The sequence below is a fragment of the Anastrepha obliqua genome, chromosome 5, assembly GCF_027943255.1.
Source record: "Anastrepha obliqua isolate idAnaObli1 chromosome 5, idAnaObli1_1.0, whole genome shotgun sequence".
NCBI lineage: Eukaryota > Metazoa > Arthropoda > Insecta > Diptera > Tephritidae > Anastrepha > Anastrepha obliqua.
Genome location: NC_072896.1, coordinates 57,497,046 through 57,523,958, shown reverse-complemented (window position 1 = coordinate 57,523,958; position 26,913 = coordinate 57,497,046). Strand labels below are relative to the sequence as shown.

The window sequence follows — 26,913 nt, the reverse complement described above, 5'->3', positions numbered from 1 at the left end:
ACTGAAATAGAACGCTCTAATTCCATTTTATGTAACAATTAAAGTTTTCATGCAATTATTGTGACGAGCTTGTGTATAAAGATAAACAAAAATCAGCTGAACAATTGTCGCCCGCACATTTTGTAAGGAGAAACTGCCACACGTTCGCCTAGGTGCGAATAAAAGAAAACGATACCCTATGAATATGCTGAGAAGAGAAAACGAAAATTTCACACATCTGGCATAGGGCAGAATAAATGTGACATTATTGCGAATAAGGATTACAACATAAAGTAAATATTTATTAAAAAAGTTAAATAAATACAGAAGAAAATAGCGTCTATTGTGTTAAAATAAAATTAAAGTAAATTTTCACATCCGGTTTACTGGTTTAAACCTTTGAGAAGTAATAACCGTAATAAATACCGTGCCATTCATGACTAACTATGATGTAAACAATGTGGAAGTGCGGCCAAATTCAGATCGTTAAACGGCTATCAGCGAACTTGAAATAATCAGCTGGTTGCAGAAATTTCACTCGATGACGTGGCAAACGATGCTACTCTCGCAATTTCGTTTTTCATCTTAGGTGATGGCCAAACCTGGCAATCTATCATCCTTGTGTAGGATATATAAATTAAGTCGAAATCGGAGCCATGTGAGAGTACTAACGTTTGTCGGAATATACGCAGGTTTTAATTTAAAAAACAAAATGAAGAACGTTGTGAGGTAAGTAGCAATGTTTCGAAAAGAGTCCGATTTCGTATTTAAAGAGTTCACTAAGAAGTATTTTCATCGCATATGTATCACATGTGGAACAGGTGATGCAGGAGGCGAGCGAGTGGACGTTCAAAGACAATTGCGCATTGGCGACAGAAAAAGTGCCTACCAGAATTCAGTAGGAACTCAAAATTAATAGATTGGCGAATTTTGCAAAATTTAATTGTTAGAGTCACTTTCTCAGTAAGCATGCTTTGCACCACCTTCTCAGGCAAATCAGGCTTTGTTTAGAGCAAAAGCAAACTTAATACAAATATAAATATTTGGGAATATTAAGCATTCACATTTTTTAGATGCTAAAAAAATCACATCATCGGTGAACTTATAATTTAAATTGATTAAGGAAAGCCGCCGTAGCCGAATGGGTTGGTGCGCGACTACCATTCGGAATCCAAAGAGAGAACGTAGGTTCGAATCTCGGTGAACCACCAAAATTAAGAAAAACATTTTTCTAATAGCGGTCGCCCCTCGACAGGCAATGGCAAACCTCCGATTGTATTTCTGCCATGAAAAAGCTTCTCATAAAAATATCTGCCCTTCGGAGTCGGCTTGAAACTGTAGGTCCCTCCATTTGTGGAACAACATCAAGACGCACACCACAAATAGGAGGAGGAGCTCGGCCAAACACCCAAAAAGGGTGTACGCGCCAATTATATATATATATATATGTATAAGGAAGTCAGTCATTGATGAATGTAAGAAATTGCTAAGATTCACAATGTGCATCTGGCAGAATTCCTCACCAACATCAATAAGAAGTGATAACTAAGTGCATCCAATCCAGTTATGACAATAAATTTTCTGTTTACTTTGTCAAATGGTTTTGAAATGTTCGAATAAATTACATCCAGCTGTGCATAATTACAAATCGACAAAAGAACATGGCCAACCGATATTTTAAAGGGTGCAGGGTTAAGCCGGTTATATCAGGCCTTGAAGGCTTCCGTATATTTCCCGTAGTGTGGAGGTCTCCGTTTATGAAATGCTACGTCATGAAGAGTAGTATCTGTGGTCTTGCCTTCGTATAGTTGCTGCTTTTCGTCTATTCGCCATTTTCTCTATTTAGCTACAGTCAACTTGTCTCAGAACTGTTTTCTATTTTCTAACATAATATTTTCCATGCAAGTCTGGCTGCATTTTTCAACCGGTATTGTAAGTATTTGTAACCTCTCCAGCAGTTAGATTTATTGACTGCTAACTCCTGAAAAAGAATTTTCCGTGGAAGCTTTCGAGTAACAAATTGCTTCACCTGGTTCCTTCACATAAGTGATAAAAGGTCCAGTCTTCGAACGGAGGGTTGAAATTGAAATTTGAAAAGGTCGAGCCAAGGAGCACCAGGAGATTTGGTGGCTCCTAAAACACTCAGGCTAAAAAGCCCATTGTATTTAAAGCTCTGGAAAGAGGGTAGATAGTCAAGGAGCACGACAGTCACATTGGGTCATCAATGATTCCAATGGTGGTCATATGCTGACCCCATGGGTTGTGTCCTGTAATGATACCGACCGATCAACCGAACGTTTTCCTTTAAAGTTTTAGTAGAAAGTTTGACAGTTTTCTGTTCGAACTTGTCACAAAACACTTTGCAGTTCTGCAGCGTTCTAGACCGGACCATCTGATCCAATTCATGTTTCCTGCGGAACTGATTCCGATTATTGGCTCTGGTCCTTGTGGGTGAACCGCTGATCCACGGTTGGCCAATTTTTCGGCAATTTCGTTTCCTTGAACACCGGAGTGTCCCGGAACCCATATAAGTACAAGCCTGTTTTGTCTTGCGACAGAATTGAGCTTCTTTTTACATTCTTGAACAATCTTTGAGGTTTGCTTCGCATTCTCCAGGGCCTGACTGACTGTCACTGAAAACTCCAATCTGTTTCCCGCTCCATCTCCTCTCGATTATCCATTCAGCTACTTTCAGGATAGCAAAACCTTCCGTTTGGAAAACAGTTGCCATTTTCCCCATAGCATAGTGATACTTATTACTATCGTAATACCCTCCGGCTCCAGACCCTATTGCATTCTTGGGCCCATCGGTAAAGAAAATATCCGTCAAACCTCCCTGCATGCGCTCTGGATTGCTCCATTGCTCTGACATCACAATTTCTTCCAAATGAAACGCCTTTAGACGCCAAAAACAGTGGATACTGCTCAGATAGCAACTAAAGGATCTGTGTCTCGCAGTTCCGTCTTCGTGCCAGAAACCATATTTATGTAGTCTATACATTGCTTTTATTGCTTCCTGTTGTATCTTTAGATCCAGGAGAAGCATAGCGTTTAGGGCATCACCAGAGGTTGTACTCATGGCACCCGTGACGCATAAACATACACTTCTTTGCAGCCTGTATAGTTCCAGAAGTGTGGACTTAACCATGCTCCGTCGCCACCAGACCTCCGAGGCGTATGTGATGATTGGTCTGATAAGTGCTGTGTATATCCATAGGACCACAGCAGGTTTCAGACCTCAGGTTTTACCAAAGGCTCTGCGGAATTGCTGAAAAGTCCTTAATGCGCGATTCACCTTCAGTGAAACGTGTGTCTCCCAAGTCAGCTTCTTATCCAAGATTACTCCTAGATATTTAACTTCATCGGAAATAACAAATGTCACACCTTTTAGTGTTGGAAGACTAAGTCCATCCAATTTCCGTTTCCTCGTAAACAAGACTACGGTTGGGTATGGGTATGGGATTTATCCGATGTTAGCGCACAGACATCGCCCGCATATGCTTGGACATGAAAACCGAGTTCCTGCATCTCCGCTAGTAGAGAATCTACGGCCAACCACCGCAGCAGCGGAGAAAGAACACCCTCTTGGGGACATCCTTGCTTGGTCCTGACGGTGATTAGTTCGTCACTGTTCTCACCAGCGGTTAACAGCCTCTCAGAGAGCATCGAATATACCCATTTTACAATGGTTTGATTAACTCCGTGTCGTTCGGCAAAAGAACATATTGAGCCAAAAGAGGCAGTACCAAAAGCCCCTTGATGTCCACGATCACGCCCATTGCGTATTCGTGAGCTTCCTGCCTGGCTTCAATCTTGCTAACAAGATCGTGCCCACTCGTGATAGTGGTAAGCGTGTTGATTTCTACTAAGTGGCTTCTCGGCAATACCCCCACCCGAATATGTTTCTCCACCACTCGTTCGAGACGTTTCAACACGAATGATGTCAAACTGATTGGTCTAAAACTTTTTGCTAGGGAATGGTCGTCTACTCTTACGCGTCGCCATCGGGATGGTATATAACCAAATGCAAGACAGGCTGGAAGATCCTTTTCAGGGCCTCAATCAGCCTGTCTCCTCTTTTCTTAAGCATTGCTGGATATATTCCGTCAGGTCCAGGGGACTTAAAGTTCTCAAAGGAAGACAAGGAAAACCTTATCGATTCCTTTGTCACTATCCGACTAGCAATATACCATCTGTTCCTAGAAGTTCCACCGTTGCTACCGTTATTGTTCATGCCACTCTCTTCTACTCTTACGCGTCGCCATTGGGATGGTATATAACCAAATGCAAGACAGGCTGTGAAGATCCTTTTCAGGGCCTCAATCAGCCTTATCGATTCTTTTGTCATTATCCGACTAGCAATATACCCACTGTACCTAGAGGTTCCTGGTTGTCAGTTCCGGTCATAAGGGGTTGTGGGGTTCGGGCCTACACATCCGATGCCCTAGCCGTCGATTGCTCGACGGGAGGATTTCCCGGAAGTAGTTTACCTCGTGCAGAGAGAAGAAGTAGGGAGGAGGCAATTCGGTTATAGAGTGTTGTTGTTCTGATGTCTTGTTATGCCACTGATGATGGTTGAGATTAAATGGTTCTGTTCCCGTGGCTCTAATTTTGCTATAGACATGAGAGTTAATAGTCTGATATAAGTTTCCTGAAAAGTTGAAAGGTGTGTTACTTCGATTAGGACATATAAAATGGATAGGGGTGTGGGATGAGTTGGTTTAAATAGGCATGTGAACAGTTATTTAATATATTGAATGCTTTCTTCATACTAGACGTACGTTTTGTATATTGAAGTCAGTTTTAAATAAGTAAAAGTGTGGCCCGCTATAATAGCCAGAACCCAGTTATGCGGGAGTTTCTCAGGTTTCACCAGGAATTTCAGCTTTTAGCCTACGATGGGTGGTGGTTGGTCTGCTGCTAAGAAGGTTGGTATCCTATTATGAGAGTGTTAATTGACTCCCGATTTTTACTGTCAGTCGATAGACCATTCAATGCTGGCATATGTTATGGAGTAGGTAGCATTTAATATGCCGCCATTATGCGGGGAAAAAGAAAAGAAGCTGTCGAAGCCCATTTAGCCTATGCTAATTTACCAATTTCCGAGCAGTTATTATCACCTAGGACCAAGTATGTCCACCAACTCGAGTATCCTTTGGTATGGGAAGTCTGACAAAACCCTTGAAACCTTCACAAACGGTTAGAGTTTTTAAAGTTAATAAAGGTACTCTCTCTGTCGATTGAGATAATTATGAAAATGTTATGCTATTTATCAGCCAGGCGCTAGCAATCATGATGTATTTTGTGATTTTGCCAGCTTTGGTGCTATTATTGCGAAACAATCTTTGGTGTTTGGTGGCCTCAAGAATATCATAGGTAAGGATGCTTTTTTTGTCATACAATATCCTCTTGTACCTTGGTAAAATCTACTTTCGAAACCTATCTTTGACAGAAAATTCCCGCGGTACGTCCGTTGTAGTTGATACAACAAAGACTTTCTGTCGCCCTAAATATGATATTATATTATTTGCTCAGCTTACATTTCAGCAGTCTGATTTTGCTCTTACGTTGACTATGGTGCTGCCCTGCTCTGTTTTTTTACGAATGTACTGTCTGTAATAGTGTCGTTTATTAAAGAAATATTTTGAAAGAAAGCTCGTTGATGTTTTTTTTTTGTATGAGACTAGTTTCTGATGTATTTTGGCGCACTGAACACGATTCTGGGATCCACCAAGGCTTATCTAGGCAAGGTTTTAAGAAAGTCTATTTTTGGTGTGCAAGATATTTCAATCTACCATATACTCAAATTACAGCTTGAATCTTACCCAATTACGTCCTCTGTTTTCGCTCGTTATACATTCTGTCAAAAAAGTACCGGGAATTGTTCAATAAAACGCAAAATAATAGGCTTTCATTGATTTCTCCACGAAAATTTCACTTCTTATATGGGTTTTTTTTTAATATATAAACATATACACTAATTAGGTATTGCTTAATATAAACAGTCTTCTTAGTGGCCCGCTTGGGAGATTTTCGCTCTTTGCATAACTTCATAAGTGTTGGAATTTAATTAAGTTGTAATAAGTACTACAGATTGGATAAGTATTTTATTATCACTAATTTCACAGCTAAAAATTAGGATAATTTAGTTACCGGTATGTACATTGAATACAACGCTATATGCACACATTACGCTAAATCAAGAATTAGTGAAAATTGCTGCTTTTAGGGTAGTATTTTAGGGAAGTGTTATTCGTTAATAAAAATTACTTAATTCTATTATGGATGTCTGGATTTGGGCTAGTTAAAATAACGATTCTTAGTTAAATATATTTTCTTAATAACACCATTTGATTTGATTTTTCTTTTTCTGACAGTTACATAACAAGTAATGATCGGCATGATGGAGGCCAAAACTACTCACTGACTTTGAATTGGATGAAAATATTTAACGGAGTCACAAATTTATATTGTTTGTAATTTTATCTGAATAAAAAATTATGATTTCATGAAAACAGCAGTTTTTTTTTATTTAGTTACAAAAAAACTGACAAAGTAGTAGAAATTTTTAAAAATAAATTTTCATTAACGTGTGATAGACTTAAACAGAAATTATTTAAGAAAATAAATGAAGTTAAAAAAATTCGGAAGTGTTTCGAGGTAAGATATTATTTTTATTATAATTACCATTATCATTATTAGGGCAACCAAAAATATGCCGATGATTTTAAGCTCTTAAGATATTCCAGAAAGAGTGTAAAAATATGCATAAATAAGCCCGAAGAAAAACAAAAATATACTGAAAATATGCGCCTGAAAAATTATAAGCTCAATTTTTTTTTGTATGAAGCGCTATTGAATTTTATTCAAGCAGGTGCAAAAATACCTTTAAAAGTAAAATATTAATTACACAAGTACATATTAAAATGCAAATTTAGCTTCAAATTTTTTGTTATATAATAATAACTAATAGAATATAAGGGTTGCTTTTTATATTTTGCGCCCACTAATGGAGACACGGTAAAATGAAAATGGCTTTATTGTTTTTCAAAATATTCTTGGAAGCCATTTCTGCATTCGCTTGAACCAGTTTTCCAAGCAGTCTTGCTATTGAAAATTGGATACCTTCAAAACGAGCAGTTTAAAAGATTTTAAGCTTCTTCATGCGTTGAACTCGCATTTTGTTTCTAATGTTCGGGAACAAAATGAAATCAGGTGCCAAATCAGGATTGTAAGACAGATGGGCCTTAATTACATTTTTGAATACTCAAAAACTCTTGTGTGAGCCCATACGCCAGATCTCGCGTTGCCTTGGTGAGGGATGATTCATCCTGCGTTGTGACTTTTCTTTAATTTAAAAATGTGTTTAATTTATTTTAATCAATTTTTTCGGGCCCCTCAGAATTAACTGTTTCAAGTTTTTCTAGTGGGACAGTTGCGACCATTTGCTCAGAGATGCTTCTTCAGCGAACAACTTTTGTTGGATTAAGCTCGTCTTGGAGCATCTATATTATCGGTTGGTATTTTGTTACCGTCTCTCTCATGCATTAATCCAAGATTCGTGACATGTTACGATGTCATAGGTGTGTCTTGAACCGTCGCGCCTGAATTTCCTCAATATTTCTCTGCATTAATCGACACGAGTTGTGCTGTATCCAACGAGAACAAATCTTCTTGACCACCAAATGTTCATGCAATATATATACATGTTGGTTCCATTAATACCCAAGGATGACTCTGTCCCGCGATAATTCACGTCCAAAATTGTAATAAACCATCGGTCTAAAATTTTCACGAGTTAATCCCATTTTTGGGAAAAGAACAAATAAAGCTCGTAAGTGAGTACGTTATATGTAAGTTGATGCTAAAAAATACAAAACTTTTGAATAAAAATATCGGACTACAGCTCATCACACGTGGTGTTGCAAAGGTACAAAATCTAAACGGCAACCTATGTATTTGGATAAATTTTGAAAGAGAAAATGGCTTCTCTGCATCTACGCTGGTAACGGGTGCGAACTTAAAGGCAGAAATTTCAGTCACTGTATATTTTTCAACCGAGCATATTTTTGATTGCCTTAATCATTATTATTTTTCTTGTTTTTGTTTGTCTTGTTATTGTTTGTTTTGTTGTTTTTTTTTTTGCTTGTTTGTTTTGTTATTGTGTTTTTTTTTGTGTTTTTTTTTTTGTTTTGTGTGTTATTGTAGGCTTTGTGTAATATACATAGACTTACTCAAAAGTTCACCAACGTGCAAAAGTCCATAAGTCTTGCCACATTTTAATAATTGGAAGCACAATTTTATATAGTACTCGTTTTTAGTAGCAAATTTATGAAAACGAGTTTAGCTATGTTATACCGTTAGGTGGTGAATTTTGATTATTTCTTCGATAGAACTTCACAAAACTTCAAGCTATCATCTCGATAATATGGATATTTTTCTCGTCATTTGCATCGAGTAGTCAATGGCTTTTCCATATAAACTTCACTTTTCATTCAAATGATTGTTTTTCCATTTTTGCATCACAAAATAAATGAATAAAAAAGGGCGAACTGTTTTTCGATTATTTTGCTATAACACTTAGAAGAGACCGTTTTCTGCGGCGCAATTAGCTCTTCTGTAGTCGCAGTATTCCTATTCGTATTTCATTCGTTTCGATCTGCTTTGCAATCACCCTGAATATAAGCTTCAGGACTTATAGGCAAACACTCTCAAAGGAAGAGACGATCATGCACCTTCGGTGCCACTTTTCTGCCATTTTAGGTAGACCATTTTTTATGAGTTAGGAGATCTCAGCACTGTGTAAATCAAGTATCTTCTATAATTTTTGAAAAGTTCACTTTGGTTTTAGAGAGATCAGGGAAAATTCGTATGCCGCATCACAATGGGCTATAAGTATGCGGTAGTATCATAGTGAATAACCGCTACAACCTAATTTAATGTAAATATCTAGTATAAAAGCTCCCATGGGAATTTATTACCATAATGCGTCGTGTTATCACGTTTAAAAGATAATCAGTAGTATGATATACATAGGTTAGGTTAGGTTAGCCTGGTTGGCAATAAGCCACGCATAGACCTTTTGGTCCCTAGCGCTAACGATAACTGGGAGACCGACCTCTATGAATACTGAAAGTAGACATCATGTAGGATGTCAGCGGCGAATCTAAGCAGAGCTGGGAGATCCGATTTCGAGACGTCCTCCAGACCCTCAAACAGTGGGGCTCCCAAGCATTTTAGTCGCGTTTTTAATAATGCCGAACAAACGCACAGAATGTGTTCTAAAGTTTCCTCAACATTCTCTCTGCATTTCCTGCATTTGTCCGTGTTAGCAATCCATATCTTGTACGCATGAGCAGCCAACCTGTTAGCCTGTTACATGACCTGTTAGCATACCTATGATAGTTCTGCCGCCCTTTCGCGTGAGCGTACGTCGAATTGAGTCAGTTTTTTGTCGTTAGTTCTACACATGACTTTTGCTGCTTCGCATATGGTCAGATTAGTCCTCCTAGCTTCCACTCGCCTTTTCATGTAGTCGTCCATTTCATTGTATATTGTATTTAGCGGTTTTGGTATGTCGTTCTCTTTTTCAAAAGGTAGTCTAACAGCAATTTTTGCTATCTTATCTACTATTTCGTTCCCCATAATGCTTTTGTGACCAGGTACCAAATAGATATGCAGCCTACTGCTTGCGGCTAACCTTTCTATGGCCTCCCTGCTCCGTCAAACATTTTTGGACTTAATACAATATGAGCTTATTGCTTTTATTGACTGTCCACGTATATACTAATTGTTGGGGTATTTCTTGTTCTAGTATAGACTAGCTCCGCGGCTTTCCACACAACAAAAATTTCCGCTTGAAAAATACTGCTGTGGTCTGGCAGCTTGATAGGTTGCCTTATCCCTAGTTTTGAGCAGTAAATACCCGCTCCCACTCCGTCTAAAGTTTTAGAGCCGTCTGTATAGATGTGAAAAGTTCTATGGCCAGGCTTCATGTCTTTGTGCCATCTGTCCTCTTCAATTGTAATGCGAAACCTTCTCTCCCAATTAAAGTCATGTAGTCTGTGCAACCTGAGCTCCGCTTTCCTATTGAGCTGTGTCCGAAGGTTCTACAGGTGAATACTCCAGCAGCTACTAACCTCCTCGCGGATTTCGCTGCCAGGTTTTCCGCCATAAGCCATAACGCTCAGCATTCTTTTACATTCGTACAGCGCATTACTGGCGTTTTCCGCCCTTTCCTCAACATTGTGCTTTCCGCGTTTATCCCTAGCCCTGCGCGAGATGTCCATTGGTGTACCGTTTTAAGTGTGTTATTCATCACACTACTAATGGTGCCCAGGTACTTTCCCGTAACTACTATGTTATGCCATCTGCATATGCCACTAGTTTTGGTGCCCCTCCGTAAAATTTCTTGAGCAGTTCATTTGCTACAAGTAACCATAATAGCGGCGATAGTACCCCACCTTGCGGAGTGCATGCATATTTGGTGACGCTCGTATCGTTCCATTCCGCTCTTATCTTCCTGCTAGCTAACTTATCCATAGATAAATCGCGGGTTGCACATTAAGTGGCTCTATGTTATTTAAAATAGCATCTTTCGTCACGTTGTTAAAGGCCCCTAATATATCTAGAAATTCTTCTAGAGCGTACAAGTAAGTGAAGTGCAGTTTCAGTAGATCTGCCTTTGGTATAGGCGTGCTGCGCCTTGAATAATACGTCCGGCGTAATTGTATCTCTAATGTATGTGTCTAGAATCTTCTCTAACGTTTTCAGCAGAAATGAGGTCAGACTAATGGGTATATATTCCTTCGAGTAGAGAGGGTTGCTTTTTCCAGCTTTTGGAATAAACAAGACTCTCGCTTCTCTCCACAATACAGGAACATAGCTGAACCTCAAGCATCCCCTGAATATCGTTCTTAACCATGGTACCACAAGATGGCTTACCTTTTGGAGCATGGCTGGGAAGATTCCGTCCAGTCCTGGCGATTTATATGGGTCGAAACTTTGTATAGCCCATTCTATCTTGTTGGTCGTAATTACGTTCGTCGGGATGTCGTGCACACTATTTCCTCTCGGTTCGAGATCTGTAGTGTCCGCACACCCTGCAAAATGTGTGCTGACCAGGTCTTCTAGAGAGTCCTCACAGCTGTCAGCCCACTCCTCGTTGCAAGCAATTCAACCCCTTTCTCAAGTGCGATGTGTGACCTGTATTTCCGGGGTATCATTGGTGTTTTCGATAGAACATCCCCATACAAGTCCCAGTTCGTATTCTTAGGATTTCTAAAGGATATAAGTTTATTTTTTGAGCGGAATATAACCTGAAAGCTTATGTAGCTGTGATCAGAGAATGGGGGCCTACTTAACACTTCCCATTCCTGTACCATAACATCCTTGCTTGTGTAAAGTGTTAAATCAAGTACAGTAGGTTCTGTTTTTATGCGGTAGATACGTTCCGCAAGAAACAGCATAAAGAAAAAACAGCATAAAAAAAGCTACTAGTTCTATAGTAAAACTATAGATACGTTTCAAATGCTAAAACCGCATAAATCTGAAATAATCGCATAAAAAAGGGTACTAGTCCCATATTATTACTATAGATACGTTCCATAGACCGCATGAATCTGAAATAATTAAATAAAATCGCATAAACAAAATATTGTATCTTTGAAAATTATATCTTTATATATCTTCCATACTTGTAGGGTTAGCATTTCTGATGCAATCTGTGATGAGTTTTTGCTTAGCTGGTTTAGAATCTTGTTTATATGTACAATTCCCCATAGGTCGACATGCATTTTGTAATTTAAAAAAAAACCGCACTATTTCAAAACCGCATAAAAAAAAGCCGCATAAAAACAGAACCTACTGTACATTCTTCGAGGTTGGACCAACATATGTTGGTTCTTCACCTCTATTTGGTATTTCTTACTCTGAAGAATATAGTTAAATAGTGATTCACCTCGGTCGTTGAGCACTACCCCAGATGTGATGTGCGTTAGCGTCAGTTCCTACCACCAGAGCGTGCTTCTTTCTGGCAGCTGTTTCTACCAGCTTTCGAAGTTCTATCTGTGGTGCTTCTTCATCATGTGGTGTATGGCAAGACCCAAAGAGTAACGTCTCATCCTTGCAACCTTCCAGGGCCACCACTGTCAGATCGTCTGAAGAGAGATTATGATCAATATAAGAACATATACTTTTTTTTAACTAATATCGCTGTTCTTACCTTATTTTTTGTAATCGGGATGTAGGTGTTGTAGTTATGTGACTTTAGACCGGATACCTTGTTGCCCGATGCTATCCATGGTTCCTGGACTAGAGCCACATCGAAGCAGACTCCCTCTATGTTGAGCAGGAGCTCGGTTGAGGCGTTCTTACTTTTGTGGAGGTTTATCTGAAGGACCTTCACCATGATATACATAAGTTTCGATAAGAGTTTGAATTGTTTTAAGTAGAAAGTAGGAGAGAGCGTGGATTTATAGTAATATATTATACTCATGCCGACGAGTTCGGCCATTTTGAATGTTCAGTTAATTGTTGACAGCTGCTTTGCTTGCACGTGTTTCGGCTCGTCTTCGATTTTTACCTACTCAAAGAAAAAGATGGATCAAAGAACCTGTATGAAATTGTGTGTGAAAAACGAAATTAAGTGCGCGGATGCATTCCGAATGTTGACTGTGTCATACGGACAAGCTACTTTGGTACCACATACACGTTTATCGGTGGTACAAAATGTTCTCAGAAGGCCGAGAAGATGTGAACGACGAAAATTGTGCCGGATGTCCGAGCACTTCAATAACAGACGAACAAATTGACGAAGTGAAGAAAATGGTATTGGCCAATCGTCGAACCACCGTTAGAGAAGTTGCTGAGGACCTAGACATAACGGTTAGCTCGTTCCGTTCGATTTTTTCAATGATTTGGGCATGAGACGGGTCGCCGAAAAATTCGTACCAAAACTGCTCAATTTCGACCAAAAGCAGCATCGCATGAATATTGCTAATGAGATTTTGGGCTCTGTCCGCGACGACCCAAATTTGCTCCAGAGGGTTATAACTGGTGACGGATCGTGGGTTTATGGTAATGACGTGGAAACCAAAACTCAATCATCTCAATGGAAGCTGCCGCACGAATCAAGACCGAAAAAAGTGCGCCACGCTCGGTCGAATGTAAAAGTTTTGCTTACCGTTTTCTTCGATTGCAGGCGCGTTGTGCATCATGAGTTCTTGCCACAGGGTAAAACGGTCAATAAGGAATATTTCCTGCAAGTTATATGCAATTTGCGCGAAGCAATCCGCCAGAAACGCCCGGATTTGTGGAAGAACAAAAATTGACTCTTGCATCATGATAACGCCCCCGCTCACACATCGTTGCTTGTGCGCGACTTTTTGGCCAAAAACAACACACTAATGATGCCATAGCCATCGTATTCCCCATATCCCCCTGTGACTTTTTCTTATTCCCGAAATTGAAGAGGCCCATGAAAGGACGACGCTATGCTACGATTGACGCGATAAAGTCGGCATCGAAGGAGGAGCTGAACAAGATAAAGAAAAATGATTTTTTGAAGTGCTTCGAAGATTGGAAAAAGCGTTGGCACAAGTGCATAATATCTCATGGGGATTACTTTGAAGGGGACAAAACAGATATTAATGAATAAGTAAATAATTTTTGAAAAAACTCAAAATTCGCGATACTTTTTGAACACACCTCGTGTATATGAAAAATTAAATTAATAGTTGAATATCGATTTTGATAAAATACATTTTTTACCAGGTAGTTTTGTTAAACTAGATACAAACGGGCCGCCGTAGCCGAATGGGTTGGTGCGTGACTACCACTCGGAATTCACAGAGAGAACGTCGGTTCGAATCTCGGTGTAAGATCAAAAATTAAGAAAAAGTTTTTCTAATAGCGGTCGCCCCTCGGCAGGCAATGACAAACCTCCGAGTGTATTTCTGCCATGAAAAAGCTCCTCATAAAAACTATCTGCCGTTCGGAGTCGGCTTGAAACTGTAGGTCCCTCCATTTGTGGAACAACATCAAGACGCACACCACAAATAGGAGGAGGAGCTCGGCCAAACACCCAAGAAGGGTGTACGCGCCAATTATAAATAAATAAAAAGATACAAAAGGGTCAGAACTTAACAACACTCTGTTTTATTTATTAATCAATACTCGAGCCATTTTTCTAGCACAACCGTCAACTTTTTATGTTTTTATTTTTTTTTTTTTACTCTGTGGCTTTCTTAGTCAATTTGATGGAGAGGCTTTAATTGTTTGCTCAATATCCAAGTAAAATCTGTAAAAATATGGCACATCTGTCTGAAATGTCGGATTTGGTTAACACATATTGCCATAACTTAATGAACTACTTACTCCCAGCTTAGGTTTATCTACAAGTAATCCTAATTTTTCTCTGCATAGAGCGTCAACTATTTTCTTTTTATCTGACCAGATAGTCAAAAACACTGTGGATTTAGATTCATATCTTACCGTATGTAATTTGTAGATGCGTAATTTTCTACGAGAGAATCTCGTCACTATGTGCACTTAACTTCCATCCTGGATCTTCAAACTGACGAAAAAGCCGCAGGTCCAAGTCACTCCTGACTGCGCTACCAAAAATTGAAATCAATCACGAATAATTCTGTTCAAAATGCCTTTGAAGTCGAGTTCATCTTTAGTTACTTTAACGATTTGCTCTAAGGCATACTAAATTTTCCAACGGATGTTGTAGAATTACATTTCACTTACTGTTAACGAGAAACGCTTGTCCCACCCCACCCAGACATTGGCTTGGCAACAGGCTTTCAAAGCGCTGAATTTCTACATTTTCGCAGCCTAAAGGAATTGTGTTTGTCTACGTGTGCCACGTTTTAATGTACTTGATGACGAATCTTCTAAAACGCAGAGAATTTGGAGACGAGGATCTTCAAATGTGTAGTTACCAAACTGTTTTGACAGCGATCGTTTTCAAATTTATGTTTGTTAATTAAACAATACATGCAACTTACGACTGAATACCCTATGTGTATGCACCTCTGCTTATATACAGATACTAACAACTATCGTAGATCGTTCTAGATCTGGCAGCTGGTATCTTCTGGCGAGTTCTGTTGTGGTTGTTGTTGTAGCAGCTTACTAAACCCAGTATGTGCGATGTAGTCACCTGTCACGAATTCGTGTTTTGTTTTGACATCTCACTCGCTCGCTATAGTTTCCAGTCGATTCGCGAAATTTCACCATTCGCGACAATACATAAGGGAATTTAGTTGCTCTTAAGTACTTCTCATATTGCGAATGTAAATGAATTATGCACATGTAAAAATTTTTATTTTTTTACGAGCTTCACACATTTATAAAAGTTGCAAGAAAAAGAGCTTGATAATCTGTTTTACAATGTTTTAAGGAAAATGCAATTGGGTCAGTTCTGTAATCTCATAGTGCTATAATTCAACCTTGTGCGACGTACAAATTCTAACCCTCGCATAGGTATCGAGAATTTAGGAGTCTTTCAAACCTGATTTTTACTATCATTTATTTATCAGATTAAGTAATGAAGTTGATTTTTTAGGTTGGTTCATAAATTTATAAAGCCCCTGTCCTTCATATAACACATAGTCTCAGTGAAAGGAAAGATGACAATTTATGAAATTTTTAGTTTCATACTGTATATTTTGAGAAACGTATGTACGTTTAGCAATTTCTGAAGATTGTTGGAAATGATGATTTGTTTATTCCAACTGATATTTCTTTTCAGACTTTGCAATTATTATAAGCTTAAGTCTTAAATCAATCTTAAGAAAAACTTCAAATTGTGATCATGCCATTTAATAACTAAAATTCTTTAATAATTTAATTTGACCATACCTACTCTCCATCGATTTCGTACAGCTGAACACACGCTCTACAAATACGAGAACTTAATATATATTAACTTATCTGTCGGTATCGAATCGTTTCGGTACGAGCAGAGGAAGATCTCCTGGTGTCAGCCGGGGTTAATAGAGGTTGCCCCCAAGGCGGTGTGCTGTCTCCATTGCTCTGGTGCATGGTAATCGTTCCTCTACTCACCACCTTAAACGATTTGGGAGTCTACGCACAAACATATGCGGACGATGTTGCCTGTTTGGTAACAGGCCCTTCGCTTATGAACATCTGCAGGAAAGTGCAGAAAACTCTGAATCTGATTGACACTTGGTACTGTGCGAATGGACTATCGGCAAATCCCACCAAGACTGGTATTGTCTTCTTCACCAGAAGGAGGAAGCTCGACGGACTCGTTCTGCCTAAGCTAAAAGCAGTCACCATCCAGCTATCCAAGGAAAGTAAATATCTTGGAGTAATCCTTGATAGAAAGCTCCTGTGGAAATCACACATTGAAGTAAAGGCATCCAAAGCACTGACAGCTTTCTGGCAGTGCAAAGGTGTCTTTGGGAAAACGTGGGGTCTTTCTCCTAGCAAGGTCCTATGAATCTATATGGCTATGATAAGACCTATTATCACCTATGCATCAGTGGTCTGGATGAGTAGACTACAACGCACTGTATCCATCTGTTGCACCGGAGCTTTTCTGACTACTTCAGGCCCGGCATTAGATGTTCTGATTGGTTTGCAACCACTTGATGCTTTCATCCAAGGAGAGGCCTTGAAGGCCATCTGCAGGCTGAAATACCTTGGGAACTGGTACGGCCCTTGTCCGGCATTGGAAGACAGAGAAGGCATGGACTTCGATCCAACGATCCTCTCCATGCTCCTTGACTCCATGCCATCAAGAGTCGTAGTTGAAAAGAGATACAGTGTAGTACTGCCAGAGGCTCAGTTATGGTAAAACTCAGAAAATGAGCCCGGCAAACACTGTTTTCGCATTTTCACGGATGGCTCCAGGACCGAGCATGGCTCCGGCTCTGGGGTGTACGTGGAATTCAGCAGGACAAAACTGTACTTTGCTCTTGGAATGTATGCATCTGTGTTTCAAGCCGAGGTGTATGCAGTTCAAGAAGCGATGAACTTTGTTGTGGAAAACCGATGGAGAGGCAGATCTACATATACAGGTATGTGTCTGTAGCGACAGCCAAGCTGCGCTTATGGCCTTAGACAGCCACCGAACCACATTAGGGGTAGTGGAGTCCTGTAAATCCAGGCTGAACTATGTCGGTAGACATGATAGCCTGATGCTAACATGGGTCCCAGAACACGTGGGTATCGCGTATAACGAGAACTCTGACTCCTTAGCTAAGATGGGCTCTGAGGCCAACTTCTTTGGCCCGGAGCCCGTTTTACCACTCCCTTCTGCGGCCATCAAAGCCACGATCCGATCGACTGTCGCAAACCCTTCTGTCATTAAGCAGAGGGGAGTGCAGACGGCTGGTTGGACTGATAACGGGCCACCTTCTGTGGGCGAAGCACATGGAAAGGTTGGGCATCTCAGACAGTGTACTCTGCCCAGCTTGTAAAGAGGAGGATAAGACGCCGGACCACTTCCTGTGCGTCTGCCCCGCCTTCACTCGAATCAGGTTTGAGGTCTTTGGCATTGATGTGTTAAGAAGCGACCATCTTGGCTCCTTGGCACCACAAGATCTACTCAAATTTCTTCGGAGATCGGGTATATTTAAAGAAAATTAAAAGGCAATCCAAGTGTAGTACAATGGACTTAATAAATGTCTGAGTGCTGCACTTGCTAGTTGTCCCGACAAAAAAACAAAATTTATCTGTCTGCCCATCTTATAAAATAAAGTTTCGAGATACGTGTGCAATGTACTGGGGAGGGAGAGGGGAAATAAAAGAGGCGTTTCTTTGAAATGTAGTAAAAAGTGATCGACTGTTGATATTACATCAAAAAACGAATTAATTGATTGAAATTTAGATTTGTATTTTATTCTATACTTACCTAATCAAAAAGTTCCCTGAATGTATTCTTAAAATTCAAAGTACAAGTTCGCTCTTCAAAAGTGGAATTATCGCCTTCAAAGTACTCTCCCCCAATTGCAACACATTTATCAGCTCTCGATACATTTCTGGAACTACATTTTTGGTATAGCCATCAGACGGTTTTTTTCGGCTGTTAAAACGTGTTCCCCGTAGTGGTTTTTTGACTCGATTAAACAAACAAAAATCGCAGGTATCCATATCAAGTGAATCAGCGAAATTCAATTTTGAGGAATCGTTCATGTAAACGTCTCATAACGACCAAATAATAGTACCTATTAACTGTCTGACCTTCTGGTAAAAATTCATGGTGTATAATATCGTTATCATCCATAAAAATCATGAACATCGCCGTACTCATAAGCCCACGTCTCCAATACTGATGTGTTCTGTAAATATTGGGTCCGATTAAACCTTGGAAATCGTGTATTTGGCTATATAAACGCGATTCTTTTTTGCATGAAAAATTCAGGACCCAACCAACTTTGCAGCAACTTGGCGTTCTGAACGATTCATAAGCAATGTTTAAGCCCTTTGTCATCTCTCTGCTGGTTACTTGTGGTTATTGATAAACTATTCTTTCACTTTATTGGTGTTTTCGATGTTCATGACCTGTCACAACGCTCGTGATCCCAGCATTTCTAAGCTTTCCGCACCATTGAATCCATTTTTAACGCAAAATTTGATACAAACTCGTTATTGCAAATTCAAATCAATTTTTAAAACTATAAAAAGTCGAAAGAACGTGCAGAGGCGTGCGTAACTTTTACAAATATCAAGCAATAACAATACAATTTTGGTAGAATGTTAATCACAAATGTGGCAACCTACCTAACAAAAAAAAGTGATTTAGAGCGGGACCTGACCGTTGTTCTGTGAACTTTTTGAGAACTTATGCCCTTCAGACGGCATCGAAGTAACATGGTCTGTATTGATTATTTTTTGTATTTGATTCCCAAAATCTCAGTATTTTCCGACTTCAGGTGTAAACAAACCTTTGTGACCTTCAAATTTGCTGAGTTTCAATTAACAGTTTGATATTGACCACACCTCTGCATTCTGCACATGGTAGGTAATCTCAAGCATTATTGCTTTTGCTGTTATTCCTTTAATATTTTAGTAATGCATATTTTACCACATTAAAAAGCAGTAAGGTCGGATTAAATCTAATTGGTGAAAAAGTCATTTTAGATAACGACTTTCACGCAGTTCTCGTTTTGGATGTATGTATTTTTTAAATTTATTAATAATTATTAATATTTTTATTTTTTCTTTTGTATTTGGCTTCACATATTTAGGCGTGTTGCCATATTAACGCAGCATATTTATTAATCACACTTCTGATTAAAACCAAAAGTACTACTCTTATGTAATTTCTACCAAGAACAAAGCAATCATTCCAGCGCCGCTCTAACATTTCAATACAACTTTTGTAAAAGTATTTATATTTTGCCGGTCTCAGTTTCAGCGATAACCATTTCATTCGAGCGAAATCTCTTACTGACGAGCATTTTTTTAGGTATGTGATCAACCAGAAGTCGCTGGGAGCCAAATCTTTCGCATACGGTGGAGGTGGGAGCAATTCAAAGGTCAATTCATGTAGTTTTGGCACTCACGTCATTCATCAGCACGTCCTTGTTTTTGGTTAACAGTAAGCAAACGCGGCACCCACTTTGAACAGAGCTCATGCAATATAAAGCCAACACGTTCTTTTGATATCTTTACGATGTCAACTAACTCACGCAATTTCACTTTTCGATCATTCAACACGATTTTGAGGATATTTTTGATGTTTTTTGGTGTTACCGCCTTATTTGGACGTCCACTGCGTTGTGCATCATGGGTGTCTCTACTACCACGTTTGAAGTCAGCAAACCATCGCTTTATTGTTGTTTCTTTTCAAGCCATTGCTACGCTGGAACGGTGTTTTCCTCATCAAGAAGCAGTGCAAAATACGAAATTCTTTTTGATCCATTGTTTTGAAAATAGTAATAAACACGCTTCTGGGTGAAATAGCGCTCGCAAAGCTTCATCCGGCATCGCATAACTCTTTTAGCAGGAGGCAAAACTACTAATTCAGACTGCGTTTAAAATCCGCCTTAAATTATTCAACGATGAAGATGCATTCAGCGCAAAAAAGCGCTCGCATTAGCTTCATCCAGCATCGCCGAAACTCTTGTAGCAGGAGGTAGAACTGTATTTCGATGATCGCCGAACACTCCAAGGTCTGTCGCATCAGTTGTTGTTTTTGTTCGTGCAGAGAGAGTTTGACTACTCAATTGCCTTTTTAGTTCAAAGGTAGTCCGAATGGTAGTTGCCCATACAGAATTTACATGTTTGGCAATATTCAGCAGATTCGGAGCCTCCCTTTTTGAAAAATATAATGCTCATAACTTACTAGATGCTTGCGTTTGTTGACTGGTACAATTTTTTTTTACGGAGACATCAGTGAAAAGAGATCATTGCCATTAATTTCGACTAGTATAATTTCAGAAATTTGAAGGTATTTCATTGACCCACTGATTGTTCTAACGATAATGGTGCACAGGGTTTATAAATGGAGTTGTCTCCAAATTCATACCATTTTTTTTATATACATATCACACCGATCTAGTGTATGTAGCACTTGCTGCATTTTCAATGGCATCTCAATTTTTTAACGGTAACTTGTTTACGTTGTGGAAAATATGAAATCCCAAAAATGCTGTGAGTCAACTGATTTGTTTTGTATGCTTCATTATAAATATACATTATTGAATATTCTCTATTAAATACTTAGATACTAATAATAAGTTTCCAAATGTTAATTCAATATTCCTTATTTAGCATTTAACTTGTCCTAGGTTTCTGCGGTTGTGCTGATAAGTCGTTTCTAAATAGCCGGGTGTTACCTGATTCGTTCAAACAGATTTTACAATCTGATTAAGATGTGTGGCCAGTTTAATTTCATGTGTTGACATTTCTTGCATTATCTCTGCTTTCACCGTTGAAATTTGCAGAAATATACTACGCTTTCCTATGATTCTTCGCCGTATTCTTTATTACGTTCGTTAAATAATGTCGAAATTGCTGTTGCTAGTGTTGCCCCATAGTTCAGACTCATACATTTCGATTGGCTTTAGTATAGTGGTATATAGCAGAACTTTGTACTCCAAGCAGAGCGGCAAGTAAGAGTTAATCAACAAGCGGAGACTACTAGCTTTTAGCCTTATTTGCATTTTTTTGCTTCGATGTGCTTTCGCCAAGTCGTTCGTCTGTCGCCATGGTAAGTTTCACAGTCACTTTATGGAATTTATACGTTGTTTAGCAATTGTGTTTATTTAGCGTAAAAGTGACTTGCTTGCATTTTTGCTTCGCAAGCCATTGTTCGGCTGACAAGGGGTGCACTAAAGTCGCTGGTTGGAGCGACAAAGAGTTACGACAATCTCCAACTTTCCCCCACCAAGTCCACGGCGACCCTATTCACCACCTGGACAAAGGAGGTCAAGCTGTCCCTTAAGGTAAAAGTCGATGACACACCAATTCCGACTGTGAATAACCCCAAAATTTTGGAGCTCCAGCTTCCCCGTGAGACCCGTGTAACACTGGCACAACTACGTTCTGGATACTGTAGCAGGTTAAACTCCTACATATCCAGAATCGACCCCGACATACCAAACACATGTCCGGCATGTGAAGGTACCCCGCACGACACTAACCACCTCTTCACATGCCCCCTCAAACCGACTCATCTAACCCCCCTCTCCCTTTGGACCCAACCTGTCGAAACAGCATGTTTCCTGGGCCTACCCTTAGATGAGCTAGACGAAGACGAACGATGATATGTCTACACTGACAGAGCTACCTATGCTGTTAACAACAACAACAAAGAGTTACGGTGACGTTGTTCGACATTTGTACGATTACCCGAAGTATTCAAAAGGTCCATCTAATGGACTTAGGTAGGTAGGTAGGTAGGTTTGGCAGCCGCATCGCACATAGAGACAACGATGCCACTTAGACCACGGAGTGGGTCCGTTGTGAGCCGCGGGGGCTGGGCTACATTTCCCTTTCCATATTGAACCATCCTGAGCTTTTGACAAAGCGTAAAAGGTTGTTGATACCTAAAGTGTATAGATTATCTATGTTCGTTAAGAAGTAGGATTTTAAAAATCGGTTTCTGCTTCTGGCTAGAGCTGGGCATGTGCAAAAAAGGTGTTGAATTGTTTCCAAGTCCTCCTCATTTCTGCAGCTACGACAGAAATCATGCGTGTATACACCTAATCTCCTTGCATGATTTCCTATGAGACAATGTCCTGTGAGGGCCCCTACTAAGGTCCTGATTTGAAGTCTACTCAGTTTTATAATACTCTTGGACAGACGTAAATTAAGCCTTGGCCATGTTTGCCTAGCAATTTCGCAGGTGTTAGCGCTAATCCATCTCTGATTTGCAGAATTGATTAGTGCGTCCTTAATGAGAAGCTTACAAGTTGCGAGAGGTATCTAATGGACTTAGCATTATAAATCTTCCTCATGTAGACTAAAGCACAGGTTAAAAATTCAATATTAATTTGAGTTTTCTTTGGGTTCAGATGGACTATCGACAAAGACTATTTTTTTATTTCAATTCACAAATATGGTACCCGTGCGTGCGTTATTGGATGTGGTAGGAAGGCATTTCATAGGTGTTCAGAAAGCCTACGATTATGTCTTCTGGGAGCAAATTTTTCTGAAGATCTCGTCTTGGTATTTCAGCTTCCGTTGGTACACTAAAGATTTTATGCGCTTTTCATAGAGAATGTCTCGTGCTATTTTGTGAAAGTTTTGGAATAAACTCACTTTTGACGGTACTAGTTAAGGCACGTGTAGTTTAGATTTTAGTCATTGTTTGGAACCAAAAGAGCGGTGAAGCTGCAATTTCCGTCGTCCTTTTTGATACCTCATGTGCTTTTGCCGGTTTGATACCTCGTGTGCCAGTTGACATGGATGAGTTACACCATCATGTGAGGCTAATAGTACAGGGTGGGCCAAATACGACCTACTAATGTTAAACACAAATAACTTTTGCAATAATCAATTGCAATTGGGGGGTGTCTGGTTTTATTGCATACCGTAAATTTGGCGTTGGCTCATAAAGTTCATGAGATAGTTCGTAATGTCGGATCCAAGTTTCCAGGCTTCAAGTTGATCAACAATTGCGTGAATGCCTGTGTGTCGTATGTCTTTTCGTAGCCAAAAAGTAAGTCGTTTGGAAGTATAAGATTATCGAGAGTAACGATGATTAAGCCTATATAAAATAAGTTTTCGTCGATTTTTCTTTCATTTTCTCACTAAACTCATACTTTCTCTGCCGGATCCCCACAACTTCTGCAATGGGGGTTGCACGAAAGTCCCAGCTTCTCCGCATGAGTTCTGATCACCCAGTGATCCACCGCTATAAGTTTGGCAATTGAGTGACGTGGGATTCCCAGCAGTATAGCGTCCTGCTTCTGTCTGAGGCCAAAGTGTTGTTGAATGAATGCCGCGAAGATCTCTGCTTGAAAAACATTGCTAGTTTTCGGCAGTTTAAAGGTTACTGAAATATTGGCTGATCTAGAGAAAACCCCCGCTTGGGCGGTCCAAAAATTTGTTTGTAAATGCCCCTAAGCCCAAAAACTCCACAGAATGACGTGGTGGTAAAAACAACTTGCACTACTAATAATTTAACTGTGACTTTTGCCAAGAAAGATCCTTTGAAGTAATCAAAGGTCATTGCAACTGAAATCAACAACGTAGTATCAGCGAGAACTGTACGTCGTCGATTGTAAAAAGTGAACCTACCAGGCAGAGTAGCTCGTAAAGTTCCTCTGCTGAAACAAGCCAATTTAAGAAAGAGGAACAGTTTTGCTCAAGAGCACAAGTCAGAAATGATGTTGGGCGAAATGTCAGACGTCCTAAAAGATAAGGTGGCGGCAACATAATAATCTGGAGATGCTTCTCCTGATATAGAGTAGAACCTATTCACCTCATAACCAATAAAATGGACAAATTTATTTACAAGTACATACTTTCTTTTTATGCTAGATAATGATCCGAAACACTACTCAATGTTAGTACGTGAATGGTTTTCACAAAATACTGTTAAAGTTATGGATTGGCCAAGCCAGTGATCCGACATAAACACCATTGAAAATTTTTGGGGAGATTTAAGGAAAGAAATCGGGAAGAAAACATTCAAAAATACGAGGAATTTATGGTAAAAAATTAAAGAATGGTACTCCACTCCCACAGACACCTGCTGTTGGCTTATCAATTCTATACCAAATCGAATACAAACATTCGTTAATAATAATAGTGGAAATGGTTAAATTAAAACAGCATTTTTAATAAAATCACCAAGCTATTTTTGTATCGTATCTATTTCTATTTCGTACCTATTTTAATGAGCACATGAATATTTCTTCTTTGTCCCATGGTCACTAGTTTAAGTTTCAAAAGATCCTTGAATTATTATTTATATTTGCTATATTAATCTATGAAATAAAAACCACACATAATTGAATATCTGTTATTATTAATTAAAAAGACTTGCATTTTCCGTATGAACGTTGGGGTATATGTATATTTTAATGGCCATATATGTATATATATGTGCATATACGAGTGCACATATGTACTAGATATATATACATAATTTGCGCTTACGTCCTTTATCAGAGCCTTGTTATTTTGTAAAAAGATTGATTATGTCGTACCGTGATATTAAATAAAGTTAGACGAAGTCTACTACAGCAATTTGGTGTCATAGATATTTTCTTTTAAAAGGGTGTCCCAGTGCAAAAAGACATTCCCAGTCTAAACGTACATATTAATATTTAACAAAAGATATGGTAACAAATATTTTAGTCCCCTAAATAAACGTCCCCTGAGTAAACGGCATATATCACTACGAATTTATTTGCTGAACACATTCTTTTGTTTTTTAAAAATAAATTTCACCATCATAAATTTAATAACGACTATTATTTTTCAGAAAAAGAAACATTTCGACGCAGCCAAACCCGGCGCAACCATATAGACCAAGATCTTGCTGATCATCATAATGAACCAAGCCGCTATACCAGGACCGAAATGGCACGTGCACAATATAATGATAGAGACTTTCTGCATTATGAAAAAGATAAATCTCATTTCATAGAGCAAGATGAGTGCAATTATATAGTTGACCAACTTGGTGAGCAAAGCAATCATTCTTGTATTATTAACCAACCGCAAAATGGGGAGGGAGCGCGATTCGGCATATTATCAGATGGTTCTAGTTCAAGAGATCTTCCGACAACAATAATGCATGGCAGTTCTATGGGAGGTCATGATGAGTTTAATTCCAATAGAGGTGTTATTAGCGATAGAATGACGCTGAATGCCATATAGGAATCATGGATATAAGGTTGGAAGTCAACCAAAATAATAGTTTAAGACGAACTTTGTAAAGACCATACTCTAATTGTTTGTGTATCACTAAATATTTAATCAAAATGAGTTAAATAAGTAGCTAGCCTAACATATTCAGTACACAACCGGAAGGTGGATATGTTTTAATATTCCCATCTCTAATTTCTGCTTCATCTCTCCTAAATTTGGTTATAATTATATTTTAGCTATTCAGACTTATAGCAAGTTTTGCATGAAATGCTAAAATAGCTTTCATCCTGCTTTGCGAATTTCGCCCAAAATATTCCATCAAAATTGTTACAATTTTGACGGCTGTATAATAAGTGCAAAGTTATTTAAAATATCAAAAAATGATAATGAAGAATGTATAACGTATAAAATGAATTCAATTATAATGAGAGTTCTATGTGAGGGAGAAAGAAATGCGAGAATCAGAGGCAGATTGTGCCAGCCAATTGCTCTCTTCTAGGTATGGTTGCAAGCTTATAATTATTGAAAATAAATGAAACTTATTTATTATATGTGAATATAATTATATTGTACAATCTTGTTATTAATAGGAAAATAAATAATTTATATAAAATTTATTTGAGTTCCGTTCATTTTTACCACGTAAGTGTGAACATAACAAAGGCATTATGAGAACTCTGTACTCAGTTAAACAAACAACAATATTAAAGGATAACAAGTACAGGGCAAAAGGACAGGGCAAAAGGACAGCTGAACTGCTGCCATGCATGTACGTTTCGCTAGAGCACACTTTAATTTTCTTGGACAAACTACATCCTATCCAAAATTATAACAAAACATAGGGACTTTCAAATGACACGTCTATATGCTGTTTTAAAATACAATAGAGTATGTAAATATTTAGATTCTTTCAGGTTTCACTGTTCATAAACGGCTCTTCTTTTTTGTCGGTATGTAAACGCTGAATAACTTTGTCATTGATTTGACTTCAACAGACCGATTGACTTCGACATACATAGATGTTTTCGATACGTCAATTCAGTACAATCAACCATGGATCGCTTTACACCGAAACAACGCGAAATCGACGCTATAGAACACGAAATGTTTGACAAGGTGATGACAAACGCAGAAAAAGGTCGCAGTTTGTTATTGCTAATAAGGGTGGCCACTTGATTGATATTGTATTCAAAAAATAGTTTTAATAAATTGCAAATAACCAAACCAAATAAAAATACTTCACTTATACAAATCAGTTTTTTTTTCCAAAGTTATTCAGTGTTTTTATACCGACATAAAAGATGGCGCACCCTGTATGTGAAATATTACATCAATTAAATGTCCATCCTCGGCATTTCTACAGGTAAAATCCGCCAGATAGTGGATTCATGAATGTCTAAGGTTGTTCAGCAAACTTTGCGCTACAGCAGCGATATTCTCAACAGAACGTCCAGTTTTTGCCTGTTCTGTCTGCCAGTCCTTTTCTATCCTCGACAGAACCAGTTTCTTGAAATTTCTTCCCCAACCTTTGATTTGTCGACTCATTCAGACAATTATTTCCACAATAAACTTCCAGTGTTTTGCGATATTTTGTCCTTACGAGTCGACCATTTTTATAATTCATTT

General features: G+C 38.9%; 1 protein-coding gene across 3 annotated transcripts in view; it reads left to right on the top strand.

The window, feature by feature from the left end:
* The window catches only part of LOC129247005 (voltage-dependent L-type calcium channel subunit beta-2), a 110,852-nt gene extending 84,948 nt beyond the window's left edge, over positions 1-25,904 (top strand). For 2 of the 3 annotated variants that reach the window (XM_054885824.1, XM_054885823.1), the window contains one exon: positions 24,899-25,904. In XM_054885824.1, the coding sequence (XP_054741799.1) occupies positions 24,899-25,296 (398 nt within the window). In that variant the 3' untranslated portion in view covers positions 25,297-25,904. Of the gene's footprint in view, positions 1-6,356; positions 6,495-24,898 lie in introns of those variants that run through there. The other variant, XM_054885825.1, reaches the window with a different exon arrangement.
* The last annotated feature ends 1,009 nt before the right edge of the window (positions 25,905-26,913 follow it).